The sequence below is a fragment of the Crassostrea angulata genome, chromosome 8 (genome assembly GCF_025612915.1).
Source record: "Crassostrea angulata isolate pt1a10 chromosome 8, ASM2561291v2, whole genome shotgun sequence".
Classification (NCBI taxonomy): domain Eukaryota; kingdom Metazoa; phylum Mollusca; class Bivalvia; order Ostreida; family Ostreidae; genus Magallana; species Magallana angulata.
The window spans coordinates 52,799,612-52,822,868 of record NC_069118.1 but is presented as its reverse complement, the minus strand read 5'-3'; the positions used below and the strand labels follow the sequence as shown (position 1 = coordinate 52,822,868).

Here is a 23,257-nt window from a genome sequence, read left to right as displayed (position 1 = left end):
CAATTTTCATACTTCTATGGATTTTGGGAAATTATGATTGAATGGAATCTCATAAACTCAAGTTAGGAGAGATGGAAATAAGTTGTCATTAATTTCATGAAATCTAGAGTAGATTTCAGATTTCTTAGAGACCTCATCTGCATCATTCACTGTTTATCACTAGACAACTATTTTCAATAAACTTGGCATAATACAAAAGTTTCTGGCAAATTTACCTTGATGTACAACATGTAGTAAGTGCCAACAGTAGAGTTCATGTTACCAATGTTCATTGAGAATTGTTGAAAGTATTACTTGTTCAAGAATGCATTTTTCATGTATCTAAACCAAGTTAAAGGTAAAAAAAATAAATAAGCACTAATAAACTTTTCATGAGACCAATTGCATTTATGGAATTATGAACTTAACTGGTGATTGTATGGTATACTCCGAGAGTGAAGTGAAAATATTTTGTTTCTCGTGTAAACATTCAAGTATTTTATTTTTGAAATTTATATTTTTTAAGTTTAAAACTAAGTTTACATGTGTAAGAGTGACTGTAATATTTTTCCTGTGGAACATTTACATTTTATTGTGGTTTGTTATCAGGTGATTTATGACAATTATGCATGCATGAAAATCTTTGATAGTCAGTTTTTCAAGACTCTTTCCGCCAACATGTTCTTGGTGAAAATTTGGGTTCGGGTTAGAATTAAAATGTCATAAAATATGAATTATTTTCATTATCTTCCAACATACCTGCTGGCTATGAGATAAAAAATGTAGTGCTGAAACGAATACCATAAATCAGTATTCGAATATTCGTGAGTGCTATTCGATTCGTATTCGAATATTCGTAGATGTCAAAGAAAAGGTATTAAGTTTGTATTACTAAGTGGGTGTATGTTTAGACTGCTTAAACAGGTCAGTTCGAAGTTGACACTTAACGCATAAGTATCGATTGAATTGGGTGTGCATTTATTTTTTAAGCAAATAATAATATACTGATATTTTTTTAAAAATTTCCTTTAAATAGAATCAAAAGGTTGATTACTTCTTTAATAATATACTACAGTCCTGACTCCTGTTTGAGACCGATACCGTCGGATACGTAACTTCGTAAGTCAGTCCAAATATTTCCGCCATGTTTGATATAGTATCAAAAAGAAAACTGATAACGCTCATAGTTCCGGAAATGTTCTGTTTATTTGAAGAAGAAAAAAATATATCGAGGTATCTTTTTAAAAAAAACTTTCGAGGTACCTTTCGATATTAACTCTCCGTAGCTCACACTCGCTCAAACATTTAAGCAAATTATTTCTTCAGCGTCTGTTATGAATTGATAAATCCAGAATGTTTGTCTCCGTTCGATGTAAACCATGCTTTAACTTTCAAGGTAAACAAGCATGGCGGAAGAGTCTATTACTGGGTTAAGTAATAGATTCTACCAAGCATGGCAGTCATAGATGGCTTGTCTTTTCTTTCGTTCAAAGTAAAATTTTTCAGCTTCTCCTTTCCATTGTAACGAAATAACACGATGCAGCTTAGTTTACAATGCTTAATATGGGTGTTAGACATGTGATCGAATATTCGAATGCTAAATATACATTCGAATATTAGAAATTTACTATTCATTCGCGAATATTCGAACATTCGTTTCAGCACTAAAAAAATGACTTGATTTTGTCAATCTCATATTATATTAATTTTTTCTATCTGAGTGTGGTTATTGGCTTCATTATTACCGTAGTAAATTTGACAAAACTAATTTGATTGAAGAACTCTGGTAAAATATCAAGAGAGTGTTTATGTTATAATTTTTTTTACTTCTTGTATGTATTTTTTGAAAATGAAATATACACTCAGTATATCTCTATGTCAGCAAAAGTTATCAAATTTAGCATACAACTGGATATATTTCTATGGGCTGCTTATTATGTAGGTTACCGTTACAAAAAAATCCCATAAAAATATGTTTAATATTCTTATGGTCATCATCTCAGATATTGCAAAATATTAAACATGTTAAATGTACACTCTGTAATGGTTCATTTGAGTGAGATGATATTAAATCATAAATAAGATTATATAGTTTTTATGATGTACCAGGTAGTTTAATTCTTAATGGAGATTTTTAAGACAAGTATGAAAAAGATGCCAATGATGGAGTAAATGATGATTATTTGGTTTAATTGACTTGCGTATTGGAGGAATTCATGCATGCACCAGTCTGGTCTCATAGACAGTTCATGGTTACTGCGAGGCTATTCTAACCATACAAAGTACATATTAGATTCCATTCAATCTGAAAGGTAATTATCAACAATCAGATTTGTTACATTGATTTCCCATTAATTACAAAAAGAGGAAATTAACTTAGAAGTTAGTAGCCGATTATGTCATCAATGATAAGCCAGTCTCCGTTGGACAGAAAGACCATCCCATGTAGTCAGCGTAGTCCAAATAAATCACCCAGGCTAAACCACGGTAATGACATATTCATAGAAGGATGCTCCTTCGTATTTAAGATGCAGACCCCAGCCTCTAATTGCTGGGCTTCAGTGGGTCAATATTTCGTCCAAAGACATGATCGCAGCACAGGGCATTATGACATAAATTTTTTTGGTGGCGACATGGACCCTGACTGAAATGATGTTACGTGGGTGACTGGAGCCGTTTTCCTATAGTTTAGTCCTATCGTTTCTCTGAAGGCTGAGACTGTTACATGGTGTAAATGGGGAAAAACCAACATGGTACATGTTAGATGCGGGTCTATGATCAAGGCAAAGTTATCCTTGATGTAGGAAATGTTAGTTTTTATAGCAGTGTTCTAGCCTTGCGGTGTAATCGCTGTTCATTTTTCATCATTATTCAATATTTGAACATGTTCAGGTAGTAGTTTGTCTTGGGACGCAAGCTTTGTTGTTGACGCTTTGGCTGGAAGTGATCTATAGTTTGTGTGTCGGTTACATTTTGCGAAAAAAAAGAGAAGATTTAAAAAAAAAAGAAGGAATGATCAGTTGGATTGGACTGTGATTCGGGTCGCATGCGAAGAATTCAGAAGAAATGGAACAAAAGGATGGAGAGAAAGTGTCGATGGAAAGTTCTGTGTCCAATGGGAAGGTAGAAGAAGGTACTGGTAGATGATGTTCTGTGAACAGACTATTTCTCTGTTATCTGTTACATACAGGTTATGTTGGGTGTGTGATTGACTTGCTTTTGATTTAGCTATATGTCACATTAACTACTCTGGTGATGTTGACTTGTTATATGAGGACCAAGATTTGAATTGTTATTTTTGCTGCAGATATATTGCAAATATATGTAGTACATGTAAGCAGATTTTGGTTTGAATTGTCATTTCTTGTTATTGATAAGAGTTAAGACACACTGTATTTCTGGATTTTTTAAAAAAACAAACAGATTAAAATGTGATTTTTGGCAAAATGTATTTGTTTCATATGAGGCACTCATAAAGTGGAAACAAGTTATAAAGTTCTGTCTCCACTCTCCACTTATTTTAGTATGGTCCATGTGCTGAAACGCACAGAATGGATTCACAAAGTGGTTATGCTTAAATACATGAACCAATGGTCAGACAAAGCTAGACAGTTTACGCTCACATCTCAGTGTTCTGTGTTTGCTCTGGAAGAAGGTATATATACAAGTTTTATCCTCCGTGTAATGTGTTGATAAACAATGTTTTCTTTTTTACTTTACAGAACCCCCACCTAACTTGAATGCTCGAGGCACAAGGCGAGGCTCAGGTAAGTACCTCCTTAATGGTTCTGTCTGTTACCTGTCTTCTCTACCATACTCACTGTCTACGAATGGAGCCCCAAAACTAACCCAGAGACGAGCAAGTTTTCTTACTACATTTAGAGTTTATCCTGATACAGTTAACTTGTTAACAAAAGAACAAAAAGGGGAGTTCCTGATCCCCCCAACCCCACAGACATCACTAATTCTGGCCGAACTTTCCATCGGCTAATATTTAATTAAATCTTGCTAATACAAGTTGAATTAAACATGGAAATATAAAAATTGATATATGTTGAAAACAAAATTAAGAGTTTCTAATCTAAATCTCTGCCCTCCCATAGTATTTTTTCTTGCTGACTTTTCATTTCGATTGGTTTATGTTTGTACGAGTTCAGATTATGTGTAGCTAGATGTGGGCTGTTTATTGTATAGTTCAGCAAAATTTTGTTTCAGTTCAGTTGATGCATACCAATTGTGTTTAGAAATTATCTGCTCATCTAATGTTCATTTCACTGGAGAGAGGGAGAGATTTCGATTAAATCCATTTCAACTAATGCGAGGCATCTTGGAATTTGTCCATTAATTTTTTTCTTGAGCTCATCTCTGTTTAAGATATTTGCCTTAAACACAGGCCTGATGACTTGGCTTTGTATGTATATGGAAGGACACCTCTATTAGTTGTTTCGTCCATACAGCCAATTAATGGAATAGTTAATTAATAATTAACATACAAAACAATACCTGTAATCTACCGACCAAGCAAACAAGTCAGGCAGTTTAACATAATGAACGATTTCATGCTTTTATTGTGATTTTTGAGGTTTTGAAAGCGACACTTTATTCTAAAATGTTCTTCTTGAACTCAGATCTTTATCAATTCAAGAAAACAATACACTAAGACAATAGACATGGAGAGGAAACCTCACCCAAATTGAACCTTTAGGTGTTTATTGGGGATTTGAAAAGAATATATTTAAGAGAAAACTTCTGTTTACATAAACTTTTTCGTCATGTAGACAAACAGACACCTTGGGCAAAATCATGACTTGAACAGTCAGTTGACTTCTTCAGTCGACAGCATGTGCGTCCTTTCAGTTGTAAAGATAACAAAGATATGGATGGCGGTACATTCTTTATTGTATATACACATAACAGATCAGACTGTGGTTCGTACCAGTACATCACAGGTTTCCTTTAAACAAGTACATCACAGCTTTGTGAAGACCCTCATTATCAACGCCAACGAGTGACTACCGTATGTCCCTATAGATATTCCTTCTGGGAGGTTGTCAATGATTTACAAATACTTAATTGATCAGCAAGATCGTTTGCTCGCGCAGTTTTCGAAGAATTCTTACAAGGCTTTTTCCCGTTTTATATCAGTTCACACTTGTTGAGTATCTGTGGTATTTGGTGGTATATAAATACTGTAGTATGTATTTTGTGGTATAGTTTTGTGTTATAATGAAGTGTATAAGTGTAAAGGGGAACTGCAGTGTAGTCTTATCATGGTTTTCATCAAAGAGTCTTGTCCGGAGACGTTGACAACGCGGTGCCTGATGATGTCCACTTCAATTCCGTAGAACCAAAAATCAATGGCCGTCATAAACCTAATTACACAGAACAGATAACTCGGGGGAATTCATGCACATGTCTGCTGATGCTATCATCTAGGGAACAATAGCAAAGAAACTCCAACCTCCTTCAAACAGATAAAAATTTGGTTACCCTTCCTCCCATTTTAATGCTCCATAGTCCTTCTAACATTCAGTTTTAACCATGTCAAATTTCGTATCTTCGTTGTAATTTTGCATTTTAAGAATGGAAGATTTTGAGGAAGTAAAATTTTAGGTTTTTTGTTTTCTTTATTGATCAATTTCATTAAACATGATAAAGAAAGATTGTTTGATTGTATAATTTATCCCAGGAAATAGTGCATGGACTGTTTGATTATCAGTCAAGAATCACTTGGTTTTTTTTTAAGAATTAATCAAAGTGAAATCTAAAGACTCATGTTTTTATTTCCTTTTTTACAGTATTTGCCGCCCCATATAACCCAGAAAGTGATGACGAGTATGAAAAGGTAAGTGATCAGAAAATTCATGTACACGTGTAGGTATATATTCCTTTTGTAGGTATATATTCCTTTTGTAGGTATATATTCCTTGTGTAGGTATATATTCCCCGCTAGCTTAAGAGCTTTATTTGGCTGTTTAATCCGTGGTCACTCATAACATTTCAGGGGGTTTGTTGACGTCGTCTAGTTGATATATTGAATTTTCTCGTTTCCAATTAATCTCTCCTAGGCCTGACTTTAAGGCCCCTCCACGAGACGTCCGTTTAAACATTATAGAGTTAGTAGTTAAAATGTAAGTAGGATTAACTAGTACCTTATCGTATTATAAGTAAATGTATATAAAGCAGCATTGCTCAAGACCTCTAGAATGGACTTTAAGTTTGTTAATACCTTCAAAAGTAAAGGGTAAAAATATTTAATGTATACATTATTGAAAAACAGTCCAACTGTGTTTTATGCCATGTAGTAATTTAAGGGCATTAAGTTACAAATTCAAGTTTTCTTAATTCAGTATTGTAACATGATATATATACTCTGTTAATGACTTTTTTTTACTTCAAACAGAGGGAAAGAGAAAAAAAATGAGGTTTAAATTTCAAGAGATCAAATCGATAGTCTTGGCAATATCATTTTCAGAATTTATGTCAACTAAATGTCACTATATCATATGAAAATGTAAAGCTTTTATAAATGAGATGAGCAAAGAATTTCATATTCCCTTATTAAAATTAGATTTTTATCTGAATAATGGGGTAGGACAGAGATATAATAAGTAAATTGTCTGGACGGATTGGATACCAGGAATGTGGCGTACAATGCCCTTGTGTCTGTGACTGACCGTCGGATTGCGTGAACTGGCGGTGCAGGAAACGGCATTCCCCTGCACAGTTTCCTGTTCTCCACTTGTTGACTCGGACTCGTAAACAGATAACAGTTGATCAGACCTTGACCTCTTCTTTAGGGTCGGTTTTCCCCTCCGACTTACTCCTACTCACAAGTAGGACATACATTAAGCAAACATGTACTTGTTAGCTACACAAAATATAGTATCATTGAATATAGATGTGTACTTGTTGGTTTCACATTAAAGTATTATATACATATACTGGTAGTACCATATTTATCAGTACATGTACTGTAACACAAGCTAATTTTCAATGATTGACTTTGAAACTACTGTTGGCTTTTTAAAGTACAGAAGCAAAGCGTATAGTATTAGTGGCCTAAGGATTCTTAGAAAAAATACCTAAAGGGATGATTTTGAAGAATATTGCATTGAACTATTTATTATTCATTGTATATACTCAAGATTAAATTATTTCTGTAAAGACAAACACCAGGGCTTTTTGAAATGAAGAACAAAAAACTAAATTTAATGTTCTTTTCTGTTGTTTTAGATTGTCCACCCTAAGTCAGATGAACAGAGACAGAGATTGGCTGAGGCAGTCAAGCATATCCTTCTCTTCCGGTCACTGGAACCGGTAAGGCATTGATTGTTTTGTATCCCTCCTGGGCTCCCCCTGACCTTATCCCCCCCCCCTTCCATGCAATCTCATATATTTTACAATACATTACACAGTGGATTATTTTGGCATGCCTGTCACTCTGGTTAAGTTTGGAAAAGTTGCAGGGCAAAATTGGTTTTTTCAAATTACTTCAAAAGACTGAAAAGCTAGACTTGTTACACAATGAATTTTAAGTTGTTGATATGTAACCTTTGATATACATGACCTCCCTTACTGTATAAAGTGGCAGGTACAAACAAGAACCTGCAATGAAACCAGTTTTACCATTCTGTTGAGATGCTTCAGTGTTACTGCTCATATTCCAACATTTGCATTCAGAGAGTTTGGTTGCTCTTTTGTGATCATTTGCCTGATTTGCATGTGAATGCATTCCACGATCAATGTAATGCATTTGTTAGGTAAATGTTTTGTTAGTGATTGTAATTAATGGCTTTGTGGTTTGACTCTGGACAGCCTGGATGACGTGGCTTGGAAGGGACTCTGCTGAAGTAAACAACACTTGGTCCCCGGAAATCTGAATCCGATTGGATGCCATTAGAGGCATTTTCTGCCAGCTTGAATTTCCTTTCTGTGCTAGTTTTTTTTTCACAGAAGAAAGCCATAAAGCCTTGCTTCATTCATACACAAATTCACTTCCGCCACTTTGCATTGCATGCAAAGCTTCTCTTGGGCTTGAAATACTCACATACAATTGCTTTGATTTTATTGTAAAGCCAGTTGTGTTTCCCCCTGATGGTCAGTTTGTAAGCTAGCATTCAGATGCTAGTCTAGAAATTTTATGACACAGAAAGTTAGTGTTAAGTGTGTTAGTGTGTTGTCTTGACAAGTCTAAAGGCCCATTCAGTATCTAAGAGAGAGCAACTAATTGTTGTAGTAATTAATAGCAAGCTTTGTATGAGTTATGAGTACCACTGTTCATCGCATCAGATGATGGACGACTCCCCCATAGAGTGTGTGGTTGGTTTATGGGACGCTTGTGGTTGCCTCTGTAGTGAGGGACAGGGGAAACATTGAAAGTATGATCCTACATACTGTATGTACTGTGTGTCTGATGGTGTAAGTACTGAAGGGGTCACATGGTAAAAAGATGAACTATTTAGTGACCATTGGTGAAGATACTATAGGGGGGGGGGGAGTGGGGCAGATTACAGTAATGAATTATAAGTCCAAAACTAAAAAAATATAGATGTTACTGGGGAACTACTTAATTAGTGTCCAGTGGTGAAAATAATATAGGGTTGGGGTCATCTGCTACTAAGCTACAGAGATTGACCATAAGACCAACAGTAGCAATATTTGCAGTATATTTTGCACTAGATGTGAGTGTGGTAACCAAAATGGATAATTTAAGAAAATTCTGGATTGTCAAGAAGGACAACATGTTATTGATTGAGGTATTTTCTGCAGACCAACAAGGAATGCTGCGACTGCAATCACGAGGGTGCTGATGTCAGCGTGGGTAATTGGTACTCCGTAAATTGTTGTTTGTTGGTCTGTGAATGAGGAATGCTTTTTTATGAGATCAATATAATCTGTTGTTAAATGTTAGAATAAAAAAAAAAACGTATTTAGTTTGGTCATTAATGCAGTTGAAATACTGGACATTGTTCAGTACTTGCAATGCTTAGGTTTTTCAGTTTGTTTGGCAGATGGCAGCTCACTGTGTCAGTGGGGACATGGAAGGAATTCTTGTGCATCTACACCCTCACTGACAGCGATAGTTTGACATTTTCAATGTGTTTGAATATGACAACAAGTTGTTTATGCAGATGAGTAGCTTTGATCCAAAGATTATTCCTATAGTCGGCTAACAGTCCATGTGTCTGTCAATTAACAAAACATGCCAAGCATAAATTTACAATCCATTTCACACTCGGCTTCAGATCTAGATCTTGAATAATGTGCAGTGTTTTATGGTGATTTGTTTTATGATTTGGCAACAAGGGGAATGGTGTTTTGGATTATGTAACGGAGACAGCGATTACAAGACAAGCTGTTCCGTAATGAGCAGAATTCAATAATCTTCCCACCAGTCACCTGACTGCAGTGAGATACTGGCTGAGGCTGTCTATATTTTTGCAGTGAGATACTGGCTGAGGCTGTCTTTATTTCAGTTCTTGCAACTGTCAGGATTCCCATGTCCCCAAGATGCTCCAGAGAGACCTGTTTCTCATTCCATCAGATAATGTTTCTTAATTACAACAGCTAAATGTCACGGGGAGCAACTTGATTCCTCTGTTGTTGCTGAATAGAGAAGTGTATTGTAGACCGACAGTAAAACTAAATTGGTGTTTGGGGAGTCCCAGGAAACTAGATTTACTTCCAATATCTCAAGTTTTGATGTTTGTATAACATGTAATTACAAATTCATCAAAAATCTATAGTGCAAATTAGCAGTATATGTTTTACTTGAATTTTAGTATCAAATTCAAACATGCATTAGAGTAAAAATTGGCTTTTTTTTAGTGTGGAGGGGGGAATAATGTCAACTTTATGAAACTTTTTAAAATTCATATCTTAGAAAGGCAAATTGATTTAAACCCCTTCAGGAAACAATGTTAATTCTTTATTTTGTTCATTCCCTATATCAGAGTTTTGTTGTAACTGTGAAGATATAAATTTTACAAGGAATTGACCCCCATAAGACTTTGCCATACCTGTGAATTCGCTTTAACAGTGTTTGTACTAAACATGTATAACTGTATCAAACACGACCTAATTCTTTAGACCTCAGCACTGATATTGATTGACATGGAAGAATTCGGATTTCTTTGTCTCCATCAAACCATTAATTACAAGCTGCTCATTGCGCTGCGTTTTTTTATCGTCTTGAATTTCATAGTATTAATTCAAAGGTTGGTTCTTGTTATTGGAGGGTGATTTAAATAGCTTAGGGAGCAATCAATTCATGTAGCCCTAGTTTTGATTTAAAATTGTTGACAGAGTTAAATATAATGCACAGTGAGTGATTGACAAAAGCTGCATGCTTCTTGATAAATGGCATTCTTCCTGGTAACATGAGTATAGGAAGACCGTGCAATTGCTAGTTGCTTCCGATTAACCCTTCGTCCCACATATTTATCAAGCTTAACAACCTCCTCATTGCTCAACTCTGAAACTTTCAAGTTTGCCAGTCCTTTATAACTCTTGCAGCTCAATTCAACATAAACTAATTCTGGCCCCAAATGTACTAGATGATTTTAATATTTTAAGATATTGATGCAGTAGTAGCATTCTGCATTATGACATTTACAACCAACACACATTATTCAGATATTGATAAACTTGATTTGCTCATGAATTAAGTATGTGTGTTCTTAATCAAACATGCAGTTCTAACCCCCCCCCCCCCCTTCCCCTTACACACCCACACACACCCCTCTTACAACCCAACCCATAACCTTCCTGTCACCACTTGCCCACCTGTATTTGCAGTTATAGATATCCAATGTCCAGTAGAATATTGCTTAAGGTCAAGATCTAGTAAATGAAAGACGCCTACAGGTTTATGAAATTCAGGATATAAATTCTTTCAATATTGCTTCATAACAATAGATAGGGAGTACTGGGGCTTAATATTTTGGTAAACACAATGAAAAAACAAGTTTTTTAACTGTTAATTTAGAACTATGTAAAATGAGGAAAATAAGTATATTTAGAATGCCTATATATACAGTCTCTTCAAAAACAGCGTGAAACAAGCTCTTGACCTCCTCTATAAAATGATGACAAATTGAATATAGGTATCTGGATTACTTTTCCAATTATTCAATGTAGAATGTCATAAAAGTGTTTCATATTCTACATAATTCTTTTAAAGCCGTAGATTTACATTGTAACTAATATATTGTGAATTCAATAATGGTTTTATTAGCACCAAAAAGACACTCCGATGAAATCATTTATTAGATCTTGACCTTAAATTGTTATCCCATTACGTTGGCCTCAACACATTTTATATGTATCTCATTATCAACAAAAGCTTCAATATCTGTAAATAAAATGGACATAATATTAGTTTGTAAGATGGATGCATTATGTTGATTTTTTTCTTTTGATTCTTTTATTAGGAGCAGATGGGGGAAGTTTTGGATGCCATGTTCGAGAAAAAGGTAGAATTTTTTTGTTTTTGATTCAAATGTCAGAAGATGTTGAATATCTTTGATCAGAATCAGGGAGTTTCCAGGAACTGGTTTGTTTGTTCCAAGGTTGTCAATCCACTAAATCCAGCCATAGAAATCTAAGGAAAGACTGTCACGCACAGCGTTCATTGTGATAATGCATCAATAGAGATATGATAGTGTAAATTGTTTAATAAGCTCCCATTATATGATTCACCATGCACTTCATCAGCCGAGTGAGTGAAATGTCAGTAAATTGAGGATGGAAAAAACAATCTTTTAATGAGGCGATAACAAAGTAAATGGGAGGGATATCAAACAAGACAGTGGCCGGAGGGTACGGTGGCTCTTGAACCCCTGCGTCGCTGCGTGGTTGCCACCACCGCTACACGGCTTCTGTAAGCTTCCGCACCATGATTAACCATCATTTAGAAGCATTACACTGCTGATTAGGCCAAAGGATCTGGGGGTTTTTTGCCACTTTTTCCTCTGTTATCAGGGAACCGAGGACAGAAGTAAAAATCAATAGGCTGAGGTCTTTTAGATGCTTGTTAGGACAGAACATGGCTGGGGAGAAGCTAGTACATTTATTAGGTGTTTGCCGGTTGTATCCAAGTGCCATGTAATCTTTGATGATAAGGTGGCGTTTTATGGCATCACCTATGGCAATCCAATTATCAAGGTCCATGGCTTATTATTATTTTTCGTTCAATATGAGACTAATGGTTGTTCAATTTTTAGATAATCTAGAACATCAACAATGGGGCCAAAGAATTGAAGAGAAAGTGGGTGGGTGTAATTTCAGGGCGGGGACAAAATAATACAATTGATATGTTGAAATTATGTTTGCAATGCTTACATGTTATTTGGAATTTGCTCCACATTTGGAGTAAAAGTTTCTTTTTGCATCAATGATGTAGTTGTTGTATCCATTAAAACTTTCTTTACTTATTTGAAAGGGGAGAGAATGTTTTTCATCCATTTTGTGATAAGGGGTCAGGATTCCGGAGATGTTGCGTTGGAAAACATGATAGCTCCAGTTTACAATTGTTCAAACAGTGTGGCATTTAATATATAGGGTTTAGTGTGCTGTCTTTTTTTGAAGAATAATGTATTAAATACAGGTAAATTTATTGCTGACATTTAAGTAAGCTGTAATTGTGTCATCTGCATAAAGCCCTGATATTTTATAAAAGGTTTGTCCCCTCCCTACCCTTTTGTTGTGTGGCCCAGACATTTATGATTTTGTTTACTTTGTATGAATACTTTAAAAGAACGGCTCAATGATAAGACCTTCAGAATGCATGTATATACGTATAGACCCACTTACAAACCACTCTGAGTGGAAAGCAAAGTACTGCATTCTGTGGTTGGTTTGCAGATTAGTGGCTCAGGCCGTTTGTGATATGAATGTTAATGAAGATAAATTGTCTAGTTCACCTGGTCACTTTGGAGACCCGAGTTTACACCTGGTCATGTTAGAAACCTGTCACTATACACCTGTCTTAAGAGCACACATTAGCTATTCTATTCATCTTCCTCAGAACCAATTACTGAGGGGTTGTCTCAACACTCAAAAAATGATTTCAAAGTTTTTTTTGATTCAGCTATATGGGTTAGTCCTAGCATGCATGAAATATCCTTTTTCATTTCCCTCTTCAAAGGGATAATCTTACTTCTCCTGAAAAGTGTTGATTGTCATTTTGCCATGAAATCCACAGAGATCTTAAAAGCTGATGTTGATAACTCATTTCCCAGTGAGGGGTTTTACACATTATTATACATTATAGATGTGTATTACAATTAGAATCGGCTGATCATCTACTAATGCTCTCAGCTGTTTTCTGTTAATACTGAAACATTTCTTGAAATTACATTCTTGTTCAATAAATTGTCAAGGAGAAAGGCACACATAGCGTGCATATTGGCTTTTTGTTTGTGTGCAGTGTCTTGTAAAATCTTTTAGCTTACAAGTTGTAATGCCTGTAATGCTGGTTGTATTAAGGTGTACAGAGAATTTCAAACAATTTAAGGTTCCCAAGGTTAGCCTAGGTACATGTATTTAGTGGAGATAAAGAAGAATGTTATTGACATAAACTCTCGAGGGAAGTGACTGAACGGTTAAGCACGAACCTCGGACTTATCTTTGAAGGTTTACGTCAAGGTTGTTCCTGTATCAGTGTGAAATGATTGGAGATCGAGTGCCAGGGCTCAATTTCGGTGCAATTAAAAAGCATACATCTCTCTGCAATACTGCCTATGTCTGCTTTTTCCCGGTAGTTCTACCAATCTTTGTACTTGTCTGTAAATGTGTGCAACCAAAACCCCAAACAAATTGTTTAAAATTTTACAGGTAAACTAATGTGTTTTATCGCCAGCAATTAAAAGAAATAAATTTCTGCATTATGAATTGCAAATAAGATGAAAAGTTGAAAGAATTTGTCATTAAAAATCAGTGATTGATTATCAAACCCATGCATGTTATATAGAGCCCTCCTCTTTTAAAGAATGTCATGTATTTGTATGAGGACAAGAAGTTGCAGTGAGAGAATGATTATTTTGTGTCTGTAGGTTGTGGAGGGGGACCATGTTATAGACCAGGGAGCCGATGGGGATAACTTCTACGTGATAGAGAGGTGAGTATGTACTCCTTAATTGTATTCACCGGGGCCCAGATCATTAGGTGCGTATATTAGCAACTCTTCCGACCCGCCTGATTGGTGGATGCGAGATTTATTGACTCCATGTTTGATTGGATCGGTTTTTATCCAATGTGTTGTGGGCTCTAAAGATCTATTATTTTAGCGTAGGAGACAAAATAATAATAACATTTTGATAAGTCGGGGGACTCAGTGCGGAAACTTGGGAGAACTCATCAGGAATCCAAAATCCAGAAGGCAGCTGAAGTAGATTGAGACTTATCTTAGCTTTAGTGGCATAGGAAACTGGCATTGTTACATGAAATTGTCCCCAACATTGGAGAAAAACATCAATTAATTATAAATTTGTTCAAAACTAAATGCAGCCTAGAAGTCTACTAATATACCAAATCTTTTATGAATTATTTACATGTATGGGAATTTATCTATTCCAATGCTTTGTGTAACAAGTGATAATACTCTCTTGGTGGTGATAATTGAGATATACTCTATAAAAAAAGAAGAAGAAATCTGTCAGGTTAAACATCACTCTCTCAGAGATTGCTAGAAACGTGCTCCATATAGACTACACTTAGATTGAGACTTCATTGCTAGATAGCAGGAACGTTAGCCAATATATCTAAATCAGCCATTGAGTGAAGAGAGGATGAACGATAAGGAATAATCAGGATTTAAAGCATTTATTTCCAATGCATTGGCAATTTCATTTGAAATAACTCATGCAAATTAAATTTCAAACAGGCTCATAAATGTTGTCAACACTTCTAGGTTTTGGCTGGTAACAGTGGAGGGGTTCTGTAACTCGGACCTTAGTGTAAGAAGCTTATTCCAGATGGATTTACCTCCAGGTTATTCACTGGCAATCTTGTGCCAAAATAAATCCCATTTCAAATAGTCGTTTAATAGATATAGGGACCATGCATTAAGCCATATTGTGTTCGGGCTTGTTCGTATCATAATATGCCTACGTAATTTTTGTTTTCTTGGCAGGGATAGATAAAGATCAGCTGTTAGTTAGGTGTTAGTTTCTTATGACAGCATGATGAATTCGAAGTAATTGAAATATTTAGGTGTTGGAAGGGGGGGGGGGGAGGTATTTAAGCTTTGTTGAGATTTACCGTGCAACTAAAAAATTGTTCAGTATGTTGAAATTTTAAAGATAAATGCTTCAGTTTTTGGACATTATGTTTTGATGATGAAATTTACCGTAATCTATTAACTAAACACAATGGTTTTTACAGTCATTTGACACCTGACAAAGTGGGAATACATAGTCTTCCTTTATGATATATTATTCTCTGTGAAAAAACCACACTATTTGAATTTGTACCTGTGTGACAATAATAATAAAAATATCATAATGGGATTCTTTATGGTGTCGTAGTCAGGTTTTTACCAGGTAATGATACTGGATGTGAATTGGAGACGTTTTTCGTAATTAATTTGCACTGTGACGATTACAGAGTTGAGATTCCATTGTGCATTTACAGCTTGTTTGACTAGATGGTTACACAAACCATTAAAATTTTCACTCTAGTTGTGGTTTTCGAATTATAAAGCTACTCATTTTTTTCTGTATAATTATGGTAGTTTCTTTATGAAAAATTACTGTAATGAAAGTTCTACATGGTTCTGAAATTTCAGATGGTAATGTGACATATGACTTCTGAGAAAAAATTCTGTGTCAACTTGGTAATCGCAGTGTTTTATCAGTAGCAGCTGTGATTATTTTATAGTTGTTAACAGTCAGACAAGATTTGATCAGAAACCAATTTTTTCCTTCTTCATCTGCAATCTCGCTCAGATTTGAACAAAATTTAGAAAATACCCGGTAATGTTGAAAGGTTTACAAATTTTATGAAAAAAAAAGTGCAGTGAATAATCTTGCTGATAAATTGGTTTTTGTTATATTAAAACACAAAATAGTTATTAATTTTTTAAGAAAGAAAACATGTCCTGTGTCTTAATTCTATATACACGAGCTGCTTGTATGATTAAATTTTGCTTTCTTTTGACAGTGGTTATTTTGATATCATTGTGAATGGCAACACAGTAGGAAAGTACGAGAATAAGGGGAGCTTTGGGGAGCTAGCTCTTATGTATAACCAGCCAAGGGCAGCAACTATTGTGGCCACATCTACTGGCTCTCTTTGGGCTATGGTAAGTTATATATGACCCTGGAACCCCGCACGACCCCCCCCCCCCCCCCCCCCTACTTCCCCACACCCCATAAAGAAAAGTTAATGCCAACCCTACTTCCCCACACCCTGTAAAGAAAAATTAATGAAATAAATAAAAAGCAAACAAAATTAGCTAGAAAATCCAAATACCGTACTCATAAAAAAGACCCCAAAAATGCAAAACAGCCCAAAAACTAACCAAATTGTTAAGCAAAACAAATCAAAAATTCTAAGAATGTTACTTAATTGAAAGCTTTTTTTATAAAATTCTTACGTGCGACTGTTGATCCCTGAATAAAAAGCTTTTTGCATGTAAACAATGGATATCTTACGTAATTTATTGAAGAAGTCTCGAGATTTATGTCTCAGTCTTCCTGTTAATTGATTGGCTGACTTTGAGTTATGCGACATTTTTTTGTGTTGTTTGTTTTTGTAGGACAGAGAGACCTTTAGAAGAATCGTCCTAAAGAACGCCTACAACAAGAGAAAGATGTATGAGAACTTAATAGACAATGTTCCTATGTTGAAAACTCTAGACGTAAGTCCAAGTACAAAACCCCCTAATCTCCCTATTATAAACCTGGACTGTAAATTAACTAGCAAGGAGAAGTGCAGTACTGGTTACCTCAATTCTCTTGAACCAAGGGGGTTATAGGGTTTAAAAAAACCCATTTTGCATGGCAAGTTTGTGTCAAAGTTCAAATGAAATATGATAATAAGTTATTGTTGTTCAAATGTACTTGATTACATCAGGTATATACTGTATGAGATGTATGATATAGAGACTAGGGTAACTCATCCATGCAAAAACTTTCACTTCTTAAGCGTCAAGTGGGTTGATTTTGTTTTTAATAGTGATAGTTAAGTTATGACTATCAGAACAGTTAATAAAAATGAGAAATTCAGGACTGGAAAGCTTTACAACAAAGTTTTGGGCTATTGTACTGTCTGTATATAGTTAGCATATTTTATGTAGATTTCAACACGCATGACAGAGGATCATGCGTCCTTACTGGCCTTGAGTGCTATGTCAAACTCTGTCAAATGCCAGAGATCACGCTTGTGTACAGTAAAATGTCCACAGTCCTAGATTCCGCAAATGTCAGACTGCATAAAAAGGACAGTCAAATTAGGAATGCACAAAATTATTTTTTCCAGGCTAACATTGTTCAAACATTACCTTATTAAAAAATTTCATCCATCATGATTTTTTTTTTTTTCGTTCAGCTGTATGAAAGAATGAATGTGGCTGATGCCCTGGTCACTAGATCCTTTGAAGATGGAGACGTGATCATCAAACAGGTATGCAATATTCGGGGATAGAGGACATATATATCAAAATGAGGGTCTTTTCAAGAAATCATGAGGAACTTGCACCTGTACAGCAATCTTAGAAGGCTTACTACCAGATCAACCAAAACATTACCATTACAATAAATGACTTCAATTGCGCTTTTGTTTTCAAATTTAAGACACTCAAGGTATTTTGTGTAAAGAAATACAGAGGTATTCTGTCGTATATAAACATTCACCATAAAACAGAAGCATGTTGTTTTTTTTGCTGAGTCAGACATATAGTTTCCCCTCTGTGTTTGATGGTTTAATATTATAAGTTATATGTTTGATCTATCTTATGTTGAATCACAGGGGGATGAGGCAGACTGTATGTACTTCATTGAGGATGGAGAGGTGCGGGTGACCGTCAAGAACCAGGTAAATTTCTGTGATCCCAAGACACCCCCCCCCCCAAAAAAAAATAGAAACTTTCTCCAACTTTATTTCAATATCTATCATTTTTTATTGCACAAAATTTCTTTTTCAGTTTGATTATTTGATATTATTACTCTCTTTATCTGTTTTTTTTTCTCTGCAAGTGTCTCTATATCCCTGCAGTATTTATATAAGCAATTAGGATGTTTATGTTTTCAAGATTTGCTACTCTTTTTAATTGCAACATAAACACATGCTAAATACAAATGAATTTTTTTATTGATATATGACAAAGAATTTCTAATTCGTATCAATTTACTGTCCATGAGGTTTCAAAGTAGCAAGATTATAGGCAAAAAAAATTTTGAATAGTCACTCAAATTATTTTTTTATTAAACTTTCATATTTTTTTAAAAAAAGTTTAGAGAACCAAGAAAGGTAAATGGAATTGTCTAGGTTTTTTCTTGACAATGAATTAATTAACCGGCTCCTATAAACCCATTAAACAGTAACAAAATTACAAAGAGGGAAGAAATGTATTCGGAAATGGTTGGTGTTTAACGGGTTGGGTTAAGATTCTATGTGTGTGAAGATGCCATCTTAAATAGGTGTTGCTGGCTACATAATGTTAATTAGCTACTCTTAATATCATAGTTTTGAAATTTACGATTTAAAAAAAAAAAAACCAAACAAAGATTGAGAGCTGTGATTGGCTGTTTCAGGAGGAGTTTGATGAAGGGGTGAGAATTCTTGTCGGACACCGACTTTGTTGTGTGCCTCTGTAAAGACTTGATACTTGCTGTTGTAGCTGTGGGCGTCACAGGGTTTCACTGTTGTGGTTTAACACTCTATTGTGACTGCCTGCTTCAGTCTGTGTTGCACACACAATGAAATATAAAGATCTTTGGGGAAGGGAGAAAAACCAGTTGCACAAAATTTTTCAAATTTGGAAAGGTCGATTTTTAAATGGCTTAAAATAGGGAAGGGAGTTTGAAAAGATATCAAAATGCAAGTATCATGGTTGACCAATGAATTGCAGAGACTTGGATTTGGGCCATGTTTAACAGAATGCCTTCATATTGCACTCTTATACATGCATTAGGATATGGAAATGTAGATAAGCTTTTATTTGTACAACCTTCACCCTAATACATGTAGTAAATATAGAGATAGGAACAGAGCCTCAGTACTGACAGTAGGCTTCGTTTTAAGTCACCATTCTCAAATTGTAAAAACTAAAACTATAATTGAAAAAAGCAACTTGTTTGCATGTCTAACAGTATGATGATGTCAGGGACAGTGATGATTTAATTATTTTTATTTTTTTTAATGATTTTTTAATGATTGTCAATTTGGAGTTAAGGTATAAAAACTTATTTCCCCTGTAAGCTTAGAAAAGCTTTCTGATCTATGTATTTAACAGCTTTTCTGTACAAGACTCTGGATTGCATTTTTTTAGTTTGTTTGCACCTCGGCTTCTTTTAAAAATGCTGATTCAGCTAAAACAAGTAAAAGCTTTCTGTACGACTTAAGGGTTGGGCCTACTTCAGAGTTTGTAATGATCTGTATAAATGGTTTTATCATATTGCTTGAACACAAGAATCCTGGTTGCGGTAGTGAAGGAAATATTCTTTCCAACAACTATTGTGAGGAAATCAACCTTACATTTGTTTATTTTACAGACATGCACTGCAATATATTAAACAAAACGATGAAATTTCTCAATGTTGATGTGTTGTCTGTTTGTACATGCAAAAAAGGAATCATGATGTCATTTTTGTAAATTACAGAAAGACCCAGAGAGCAAAGAAGTTGAAGTTAAGAGATACACAAAGGGAGGTTACTTTGGAGGTATGATAGATTACTAGTGCTGCTGAAGAAGATCATTTCATTTTAATTTCATGAAGGAAGGCTTCATTTATGGCTTTGAACTAAAATTAAGGATGCACTTCTTGAAACTACAATTTCAATCTTGAAAAAGTTTAAATTTTAGTTAAATTATAATTCTTCATAAATTATTATATATTAAAAATTAATTCCAGATATTTAACACTGAAAATATTTTCAATATCATTTAAAATTCTATGTATTTGTTTGCATTAGTGAACCATTTATTTTAAGGTGATGTATAAATTCTGACTTGCATCTGACCTAGAATAATGTTGAAAATCAACTGCCTCATTATTGATATGTTTTTGTTACTTGATAAAAACTGACACATAACATTTTCTTGGCTGTTTCTTTTCTTTTGTGAACAGTTAACCGATACACATTGAATGATGTGAGTTCATGCTAAAATAAATGTTAAATCTTTTTTTCAGTGAAATGTCAAGGGACACTATTAAATGAGCTGGTGTAATTTGCATTTATATTTGTGTTTCAGAGCTTGCCCTCGTTACTCATAAACCCAGAGCTGCCACCGCATACTCTGTTGGGAAAACAAAGTGTGCTGGTAAGATTCTTCTTGCCTCCTCATTTGTGTGTGTTATAAGGTTCAAGGTTCTGCCACTAATTGATACTCTTTAGAATATGTCATGAAGTTGACATTACATTTTGAGTCTATTCTTGACTATTTGCTGAAAATGATGAATACTGTTACAGAAAAGGGATGTTGTAATATGAGAACAGAAAAAAAAGCTTAATAATTGGCTAACTAAACTTTGCTAAAAGTGCAATACTTGTCTAATTATTGGCTGGCTGGAGTTCATCATTAGTGAACAATGTAAAACGTGTAATTATTAGCTGGCTATAGTTAATATAATGCCTGTCTTTTACAGTACTTGATGTGCAGGCATTTGAGCGGTTACTGGGTCCATGTATGGATATAATGAAGAGAAACATAGACGAATATGAAGAGCAGCTTATTCAGGTATTTGGTGACAAGGCCAGCATTTCAGATCTCCGTTGAGTGTGCACCTACATCATTACAGACCATTCACTGACCGTAGTAGCCCAGTTTTGACCTTTTCTCCCCCTCACCCCCTTTTGTAAGACGACATTAACTGTGTGGTCCAGTAACTCTCACCCCACGAGATTTCTACGATAGTTCTTGTTTGTACTCATTACTATCAGCAAGATTTTTAAAAATCCGACCTCTTAGTGTTTGCTACTGCAAGTAGACTTGAATTTTTTCCTTCTTTTATTTTGTATCTGTGTGTATCTGTCAGAGTGACTACTATTTATTCCAAACTTATAGTTATTTACTTACGTGTACCTCAAAATCTGTGTACCATGTTCTAGTCATCAAAGTGTTTGTTTCTATCAGGGAAATCTATATTATTCAGAAATTTTTTAGCAGAATAAAATTGGAAAGAAAAATGAATCCCGATTTACGGGATTGCTAAGATATTAGTTTCTGGGTAGTGTGATTAGAGTACACCTGATATTTTGTGCACCACGTGATGGGCTACTCGCGTTGTCATGGCCACAACTGTATAAACTCATTTGTTCATGTTAGTTTAGCTGCCATTACCTATGGATTATAAGTTATCAATTTCTTATATTATAAGTTTTTTTTCTTGTTCATGACTGTATCTGTGTACATGTTCTTGCATATATGTGAAATACTGTTACGTAAGGGTATTTTCCAGTTTCAGAGTACTTTGATTTTGAATTTTTATTTTGTAATTGGTAAAAGAGCTTAATATATTTGTCAATATTTGGTCTGATATGGTTGTATATTTTTGAAGTCTGTTTGTGACTTATACTGTGGGATCATTAAAATTTGTGGAGGCCAATATTTGTGGATTGCTTAAATTTCACAGGTTCATGGGGATGTAATTTCGTGTATTCTCTTATACCTACAAAAGGAAATATGACTATATAACCCAAATACAATAATTTGTGAAGGATGTCAATTTGTGGATGAGAGGTATCAATGAATTCCACAAAAACTGAGCCACCACAAAATGTAATGATTACACAGTGCCTTTTGTGGTCTCAAATCTTTGTTGATGTCTGCATTTAGCAAATATGCTAGCTTATTTATCCAAAGTTGAGTTTTTCTTCACTTTCTCATCTCAAATAAATGAAGAAGTTACACCAAAAAAGCTGATTCTGGATATTTTTCCCCTCAAATCATGAAAGTTTAGTAGATAGATATTTATATTTTTAATTTGAAAGAGAACTTGTGAATGAAAACAACTTCCATTTTTATAATGCCAAACTACTTCAGGTTTTAAAAACACCATTGAGAGACATAAAGATAAATTTATTTACCTGTATATCTATACATAAGAAAAGAGAACTTATCTTGCCAAAGGTGAATACTCAGCCTACAGTACAGTTATGAGAGTGGTGCTTTAAACTCTAAGGAGCACTGGTATACTCCAGCAGTGACCGTCGCTTCCTCACCGGCAATATTGACAGTTATAGTCACAGCTTTACATTTGGGTTTTTGGAAAACCTGATAGTCTCAAGATGAAAATAATCACCCAAAGTTATTCCCCTTGAACAAATACCATCAGTAGATTTTTACTTTTGTTGTTAGTATTATTATGATTTTTTTTGTTATTATTATTTGCCAGAGATGACAAGTGCTTCAAGCATAACACCGAATAATGTCTGATAGCAGGACTTAACTAGTGCGTTTTTTGTACATGTAGTATCTATTAATTGAAGAAAAAAAATTTGTTACAAGAATATAATGACCTACTATTCAGTCAATGTTCAAGCATTTATAGTCCTTGCCTATTTTTTTTACGTTCACACCCCAATAAAACAAATTTATTTAAAACTGCACAATAATTGCCAATTGAAAGTATATATTTAACTCTCTCACAGCGTAGTTTATTTTTTACATCTTATGTAGAGTTCCTGGTAATGATGTATTGCCTTGGTCATTTATTTCTGTATACATGTAAGGCTTACGATTTTGTCTATACTATATATATATACGTGTATGATTTTAATTTAAATTGATATTTCAGAAATGGCGGATATTTTCTGGTTAAAAGTCAAATCTTGTTACCAATTTTTCTTTTCTTGTTTGTGTTTCAAATATATTGGATTGACTTGTTTTAAAGTTTATAAATAAATCCTATCCGTCAATGTTCTTCTATTATAATAGTGTATGTTAACTCAATCCTCAGTTTTCAACATTGTGCAACTGCTGAAATAAAGAAAACAGTGTGAACATGTTATATTGTATGTTTGTGAGGACTATACCATTTTATTAGTGGGTCTACAGTCAGACCTCTTTATGTAGAGGCGCGACAGTTTCTCAATTCTCTCTATTAACAGA

General features: G+C 34.6%; 1 protein-coding gene across 3 annotated transcripts in view; it reads left to right on the top strand.

Annotated features, from left to right (window-relative positions):
* Positions 1 to 23,257, top strand: part of LOC128158056 (cAMP-dependent protein kinase type II regulatory subunit-like) — a 28,464-nt gene that overhangs the window by 1,094 nt on the left and 4,113 nt on the right. Inside the window, exons 2-14 of one of the 3 annotated variants that reach the window (XM_052820743.1) lie at positions 3,702 to 3,746; positions 5,778 to 5,824; positions 7,216 to 7,299; positions 11,415 to 11,456; positions 14,037 to 14,101; positions 16,144 to 16,285; positions 16,742 to 16,843; positions 17,533 to 17,607; positions 17,953 to 18,018; positions 18,738 to 18,755; positions 19,806 to 19,866; positions 20,399 to 20,467; positions 20,793 to 20,884. In XM_052820743.1, coding sequence (XP_052676703.1) covers positions 3,702 to 3,746; positions 5,778 to 5,824; positions 7,216 to 7,299; positions 11,415 to 11,456; positions 14,037 to 14,101; positions 16,144 to 16,285; positions 16,742 to 16,843; positions 17,533 to 17,607; positions 17,953 to 18,018; positions 18,738 to 18,755; positions 19,806 to 19,866; positions 20,399 to 20,467; positions 20,793 to 20,884 — 908 coding nt within the window. Of the gene's footprint in view, positions 1 to 3,701; positions 3,747 to 5,777; positions 5,825 to 7,215; positions 7,300 to 11,414; positions 11,457 to 14,036; positions 14,102 to 16,143; positions 16,286 to 16,741; positions 16,844 to 17,532; positions 17,608 to 17,952; positions 18,019 to 18,737; positions 18,756 to 19,805; positions 19,867 to 20,398; positions 20,468 to 20,792; positions 23,157 to 23,257 lie in introns of those variants that run through there. The other 2 variants (XM_052820741.1, XM_052820742.1) reach the window with 2 other exon arrangements.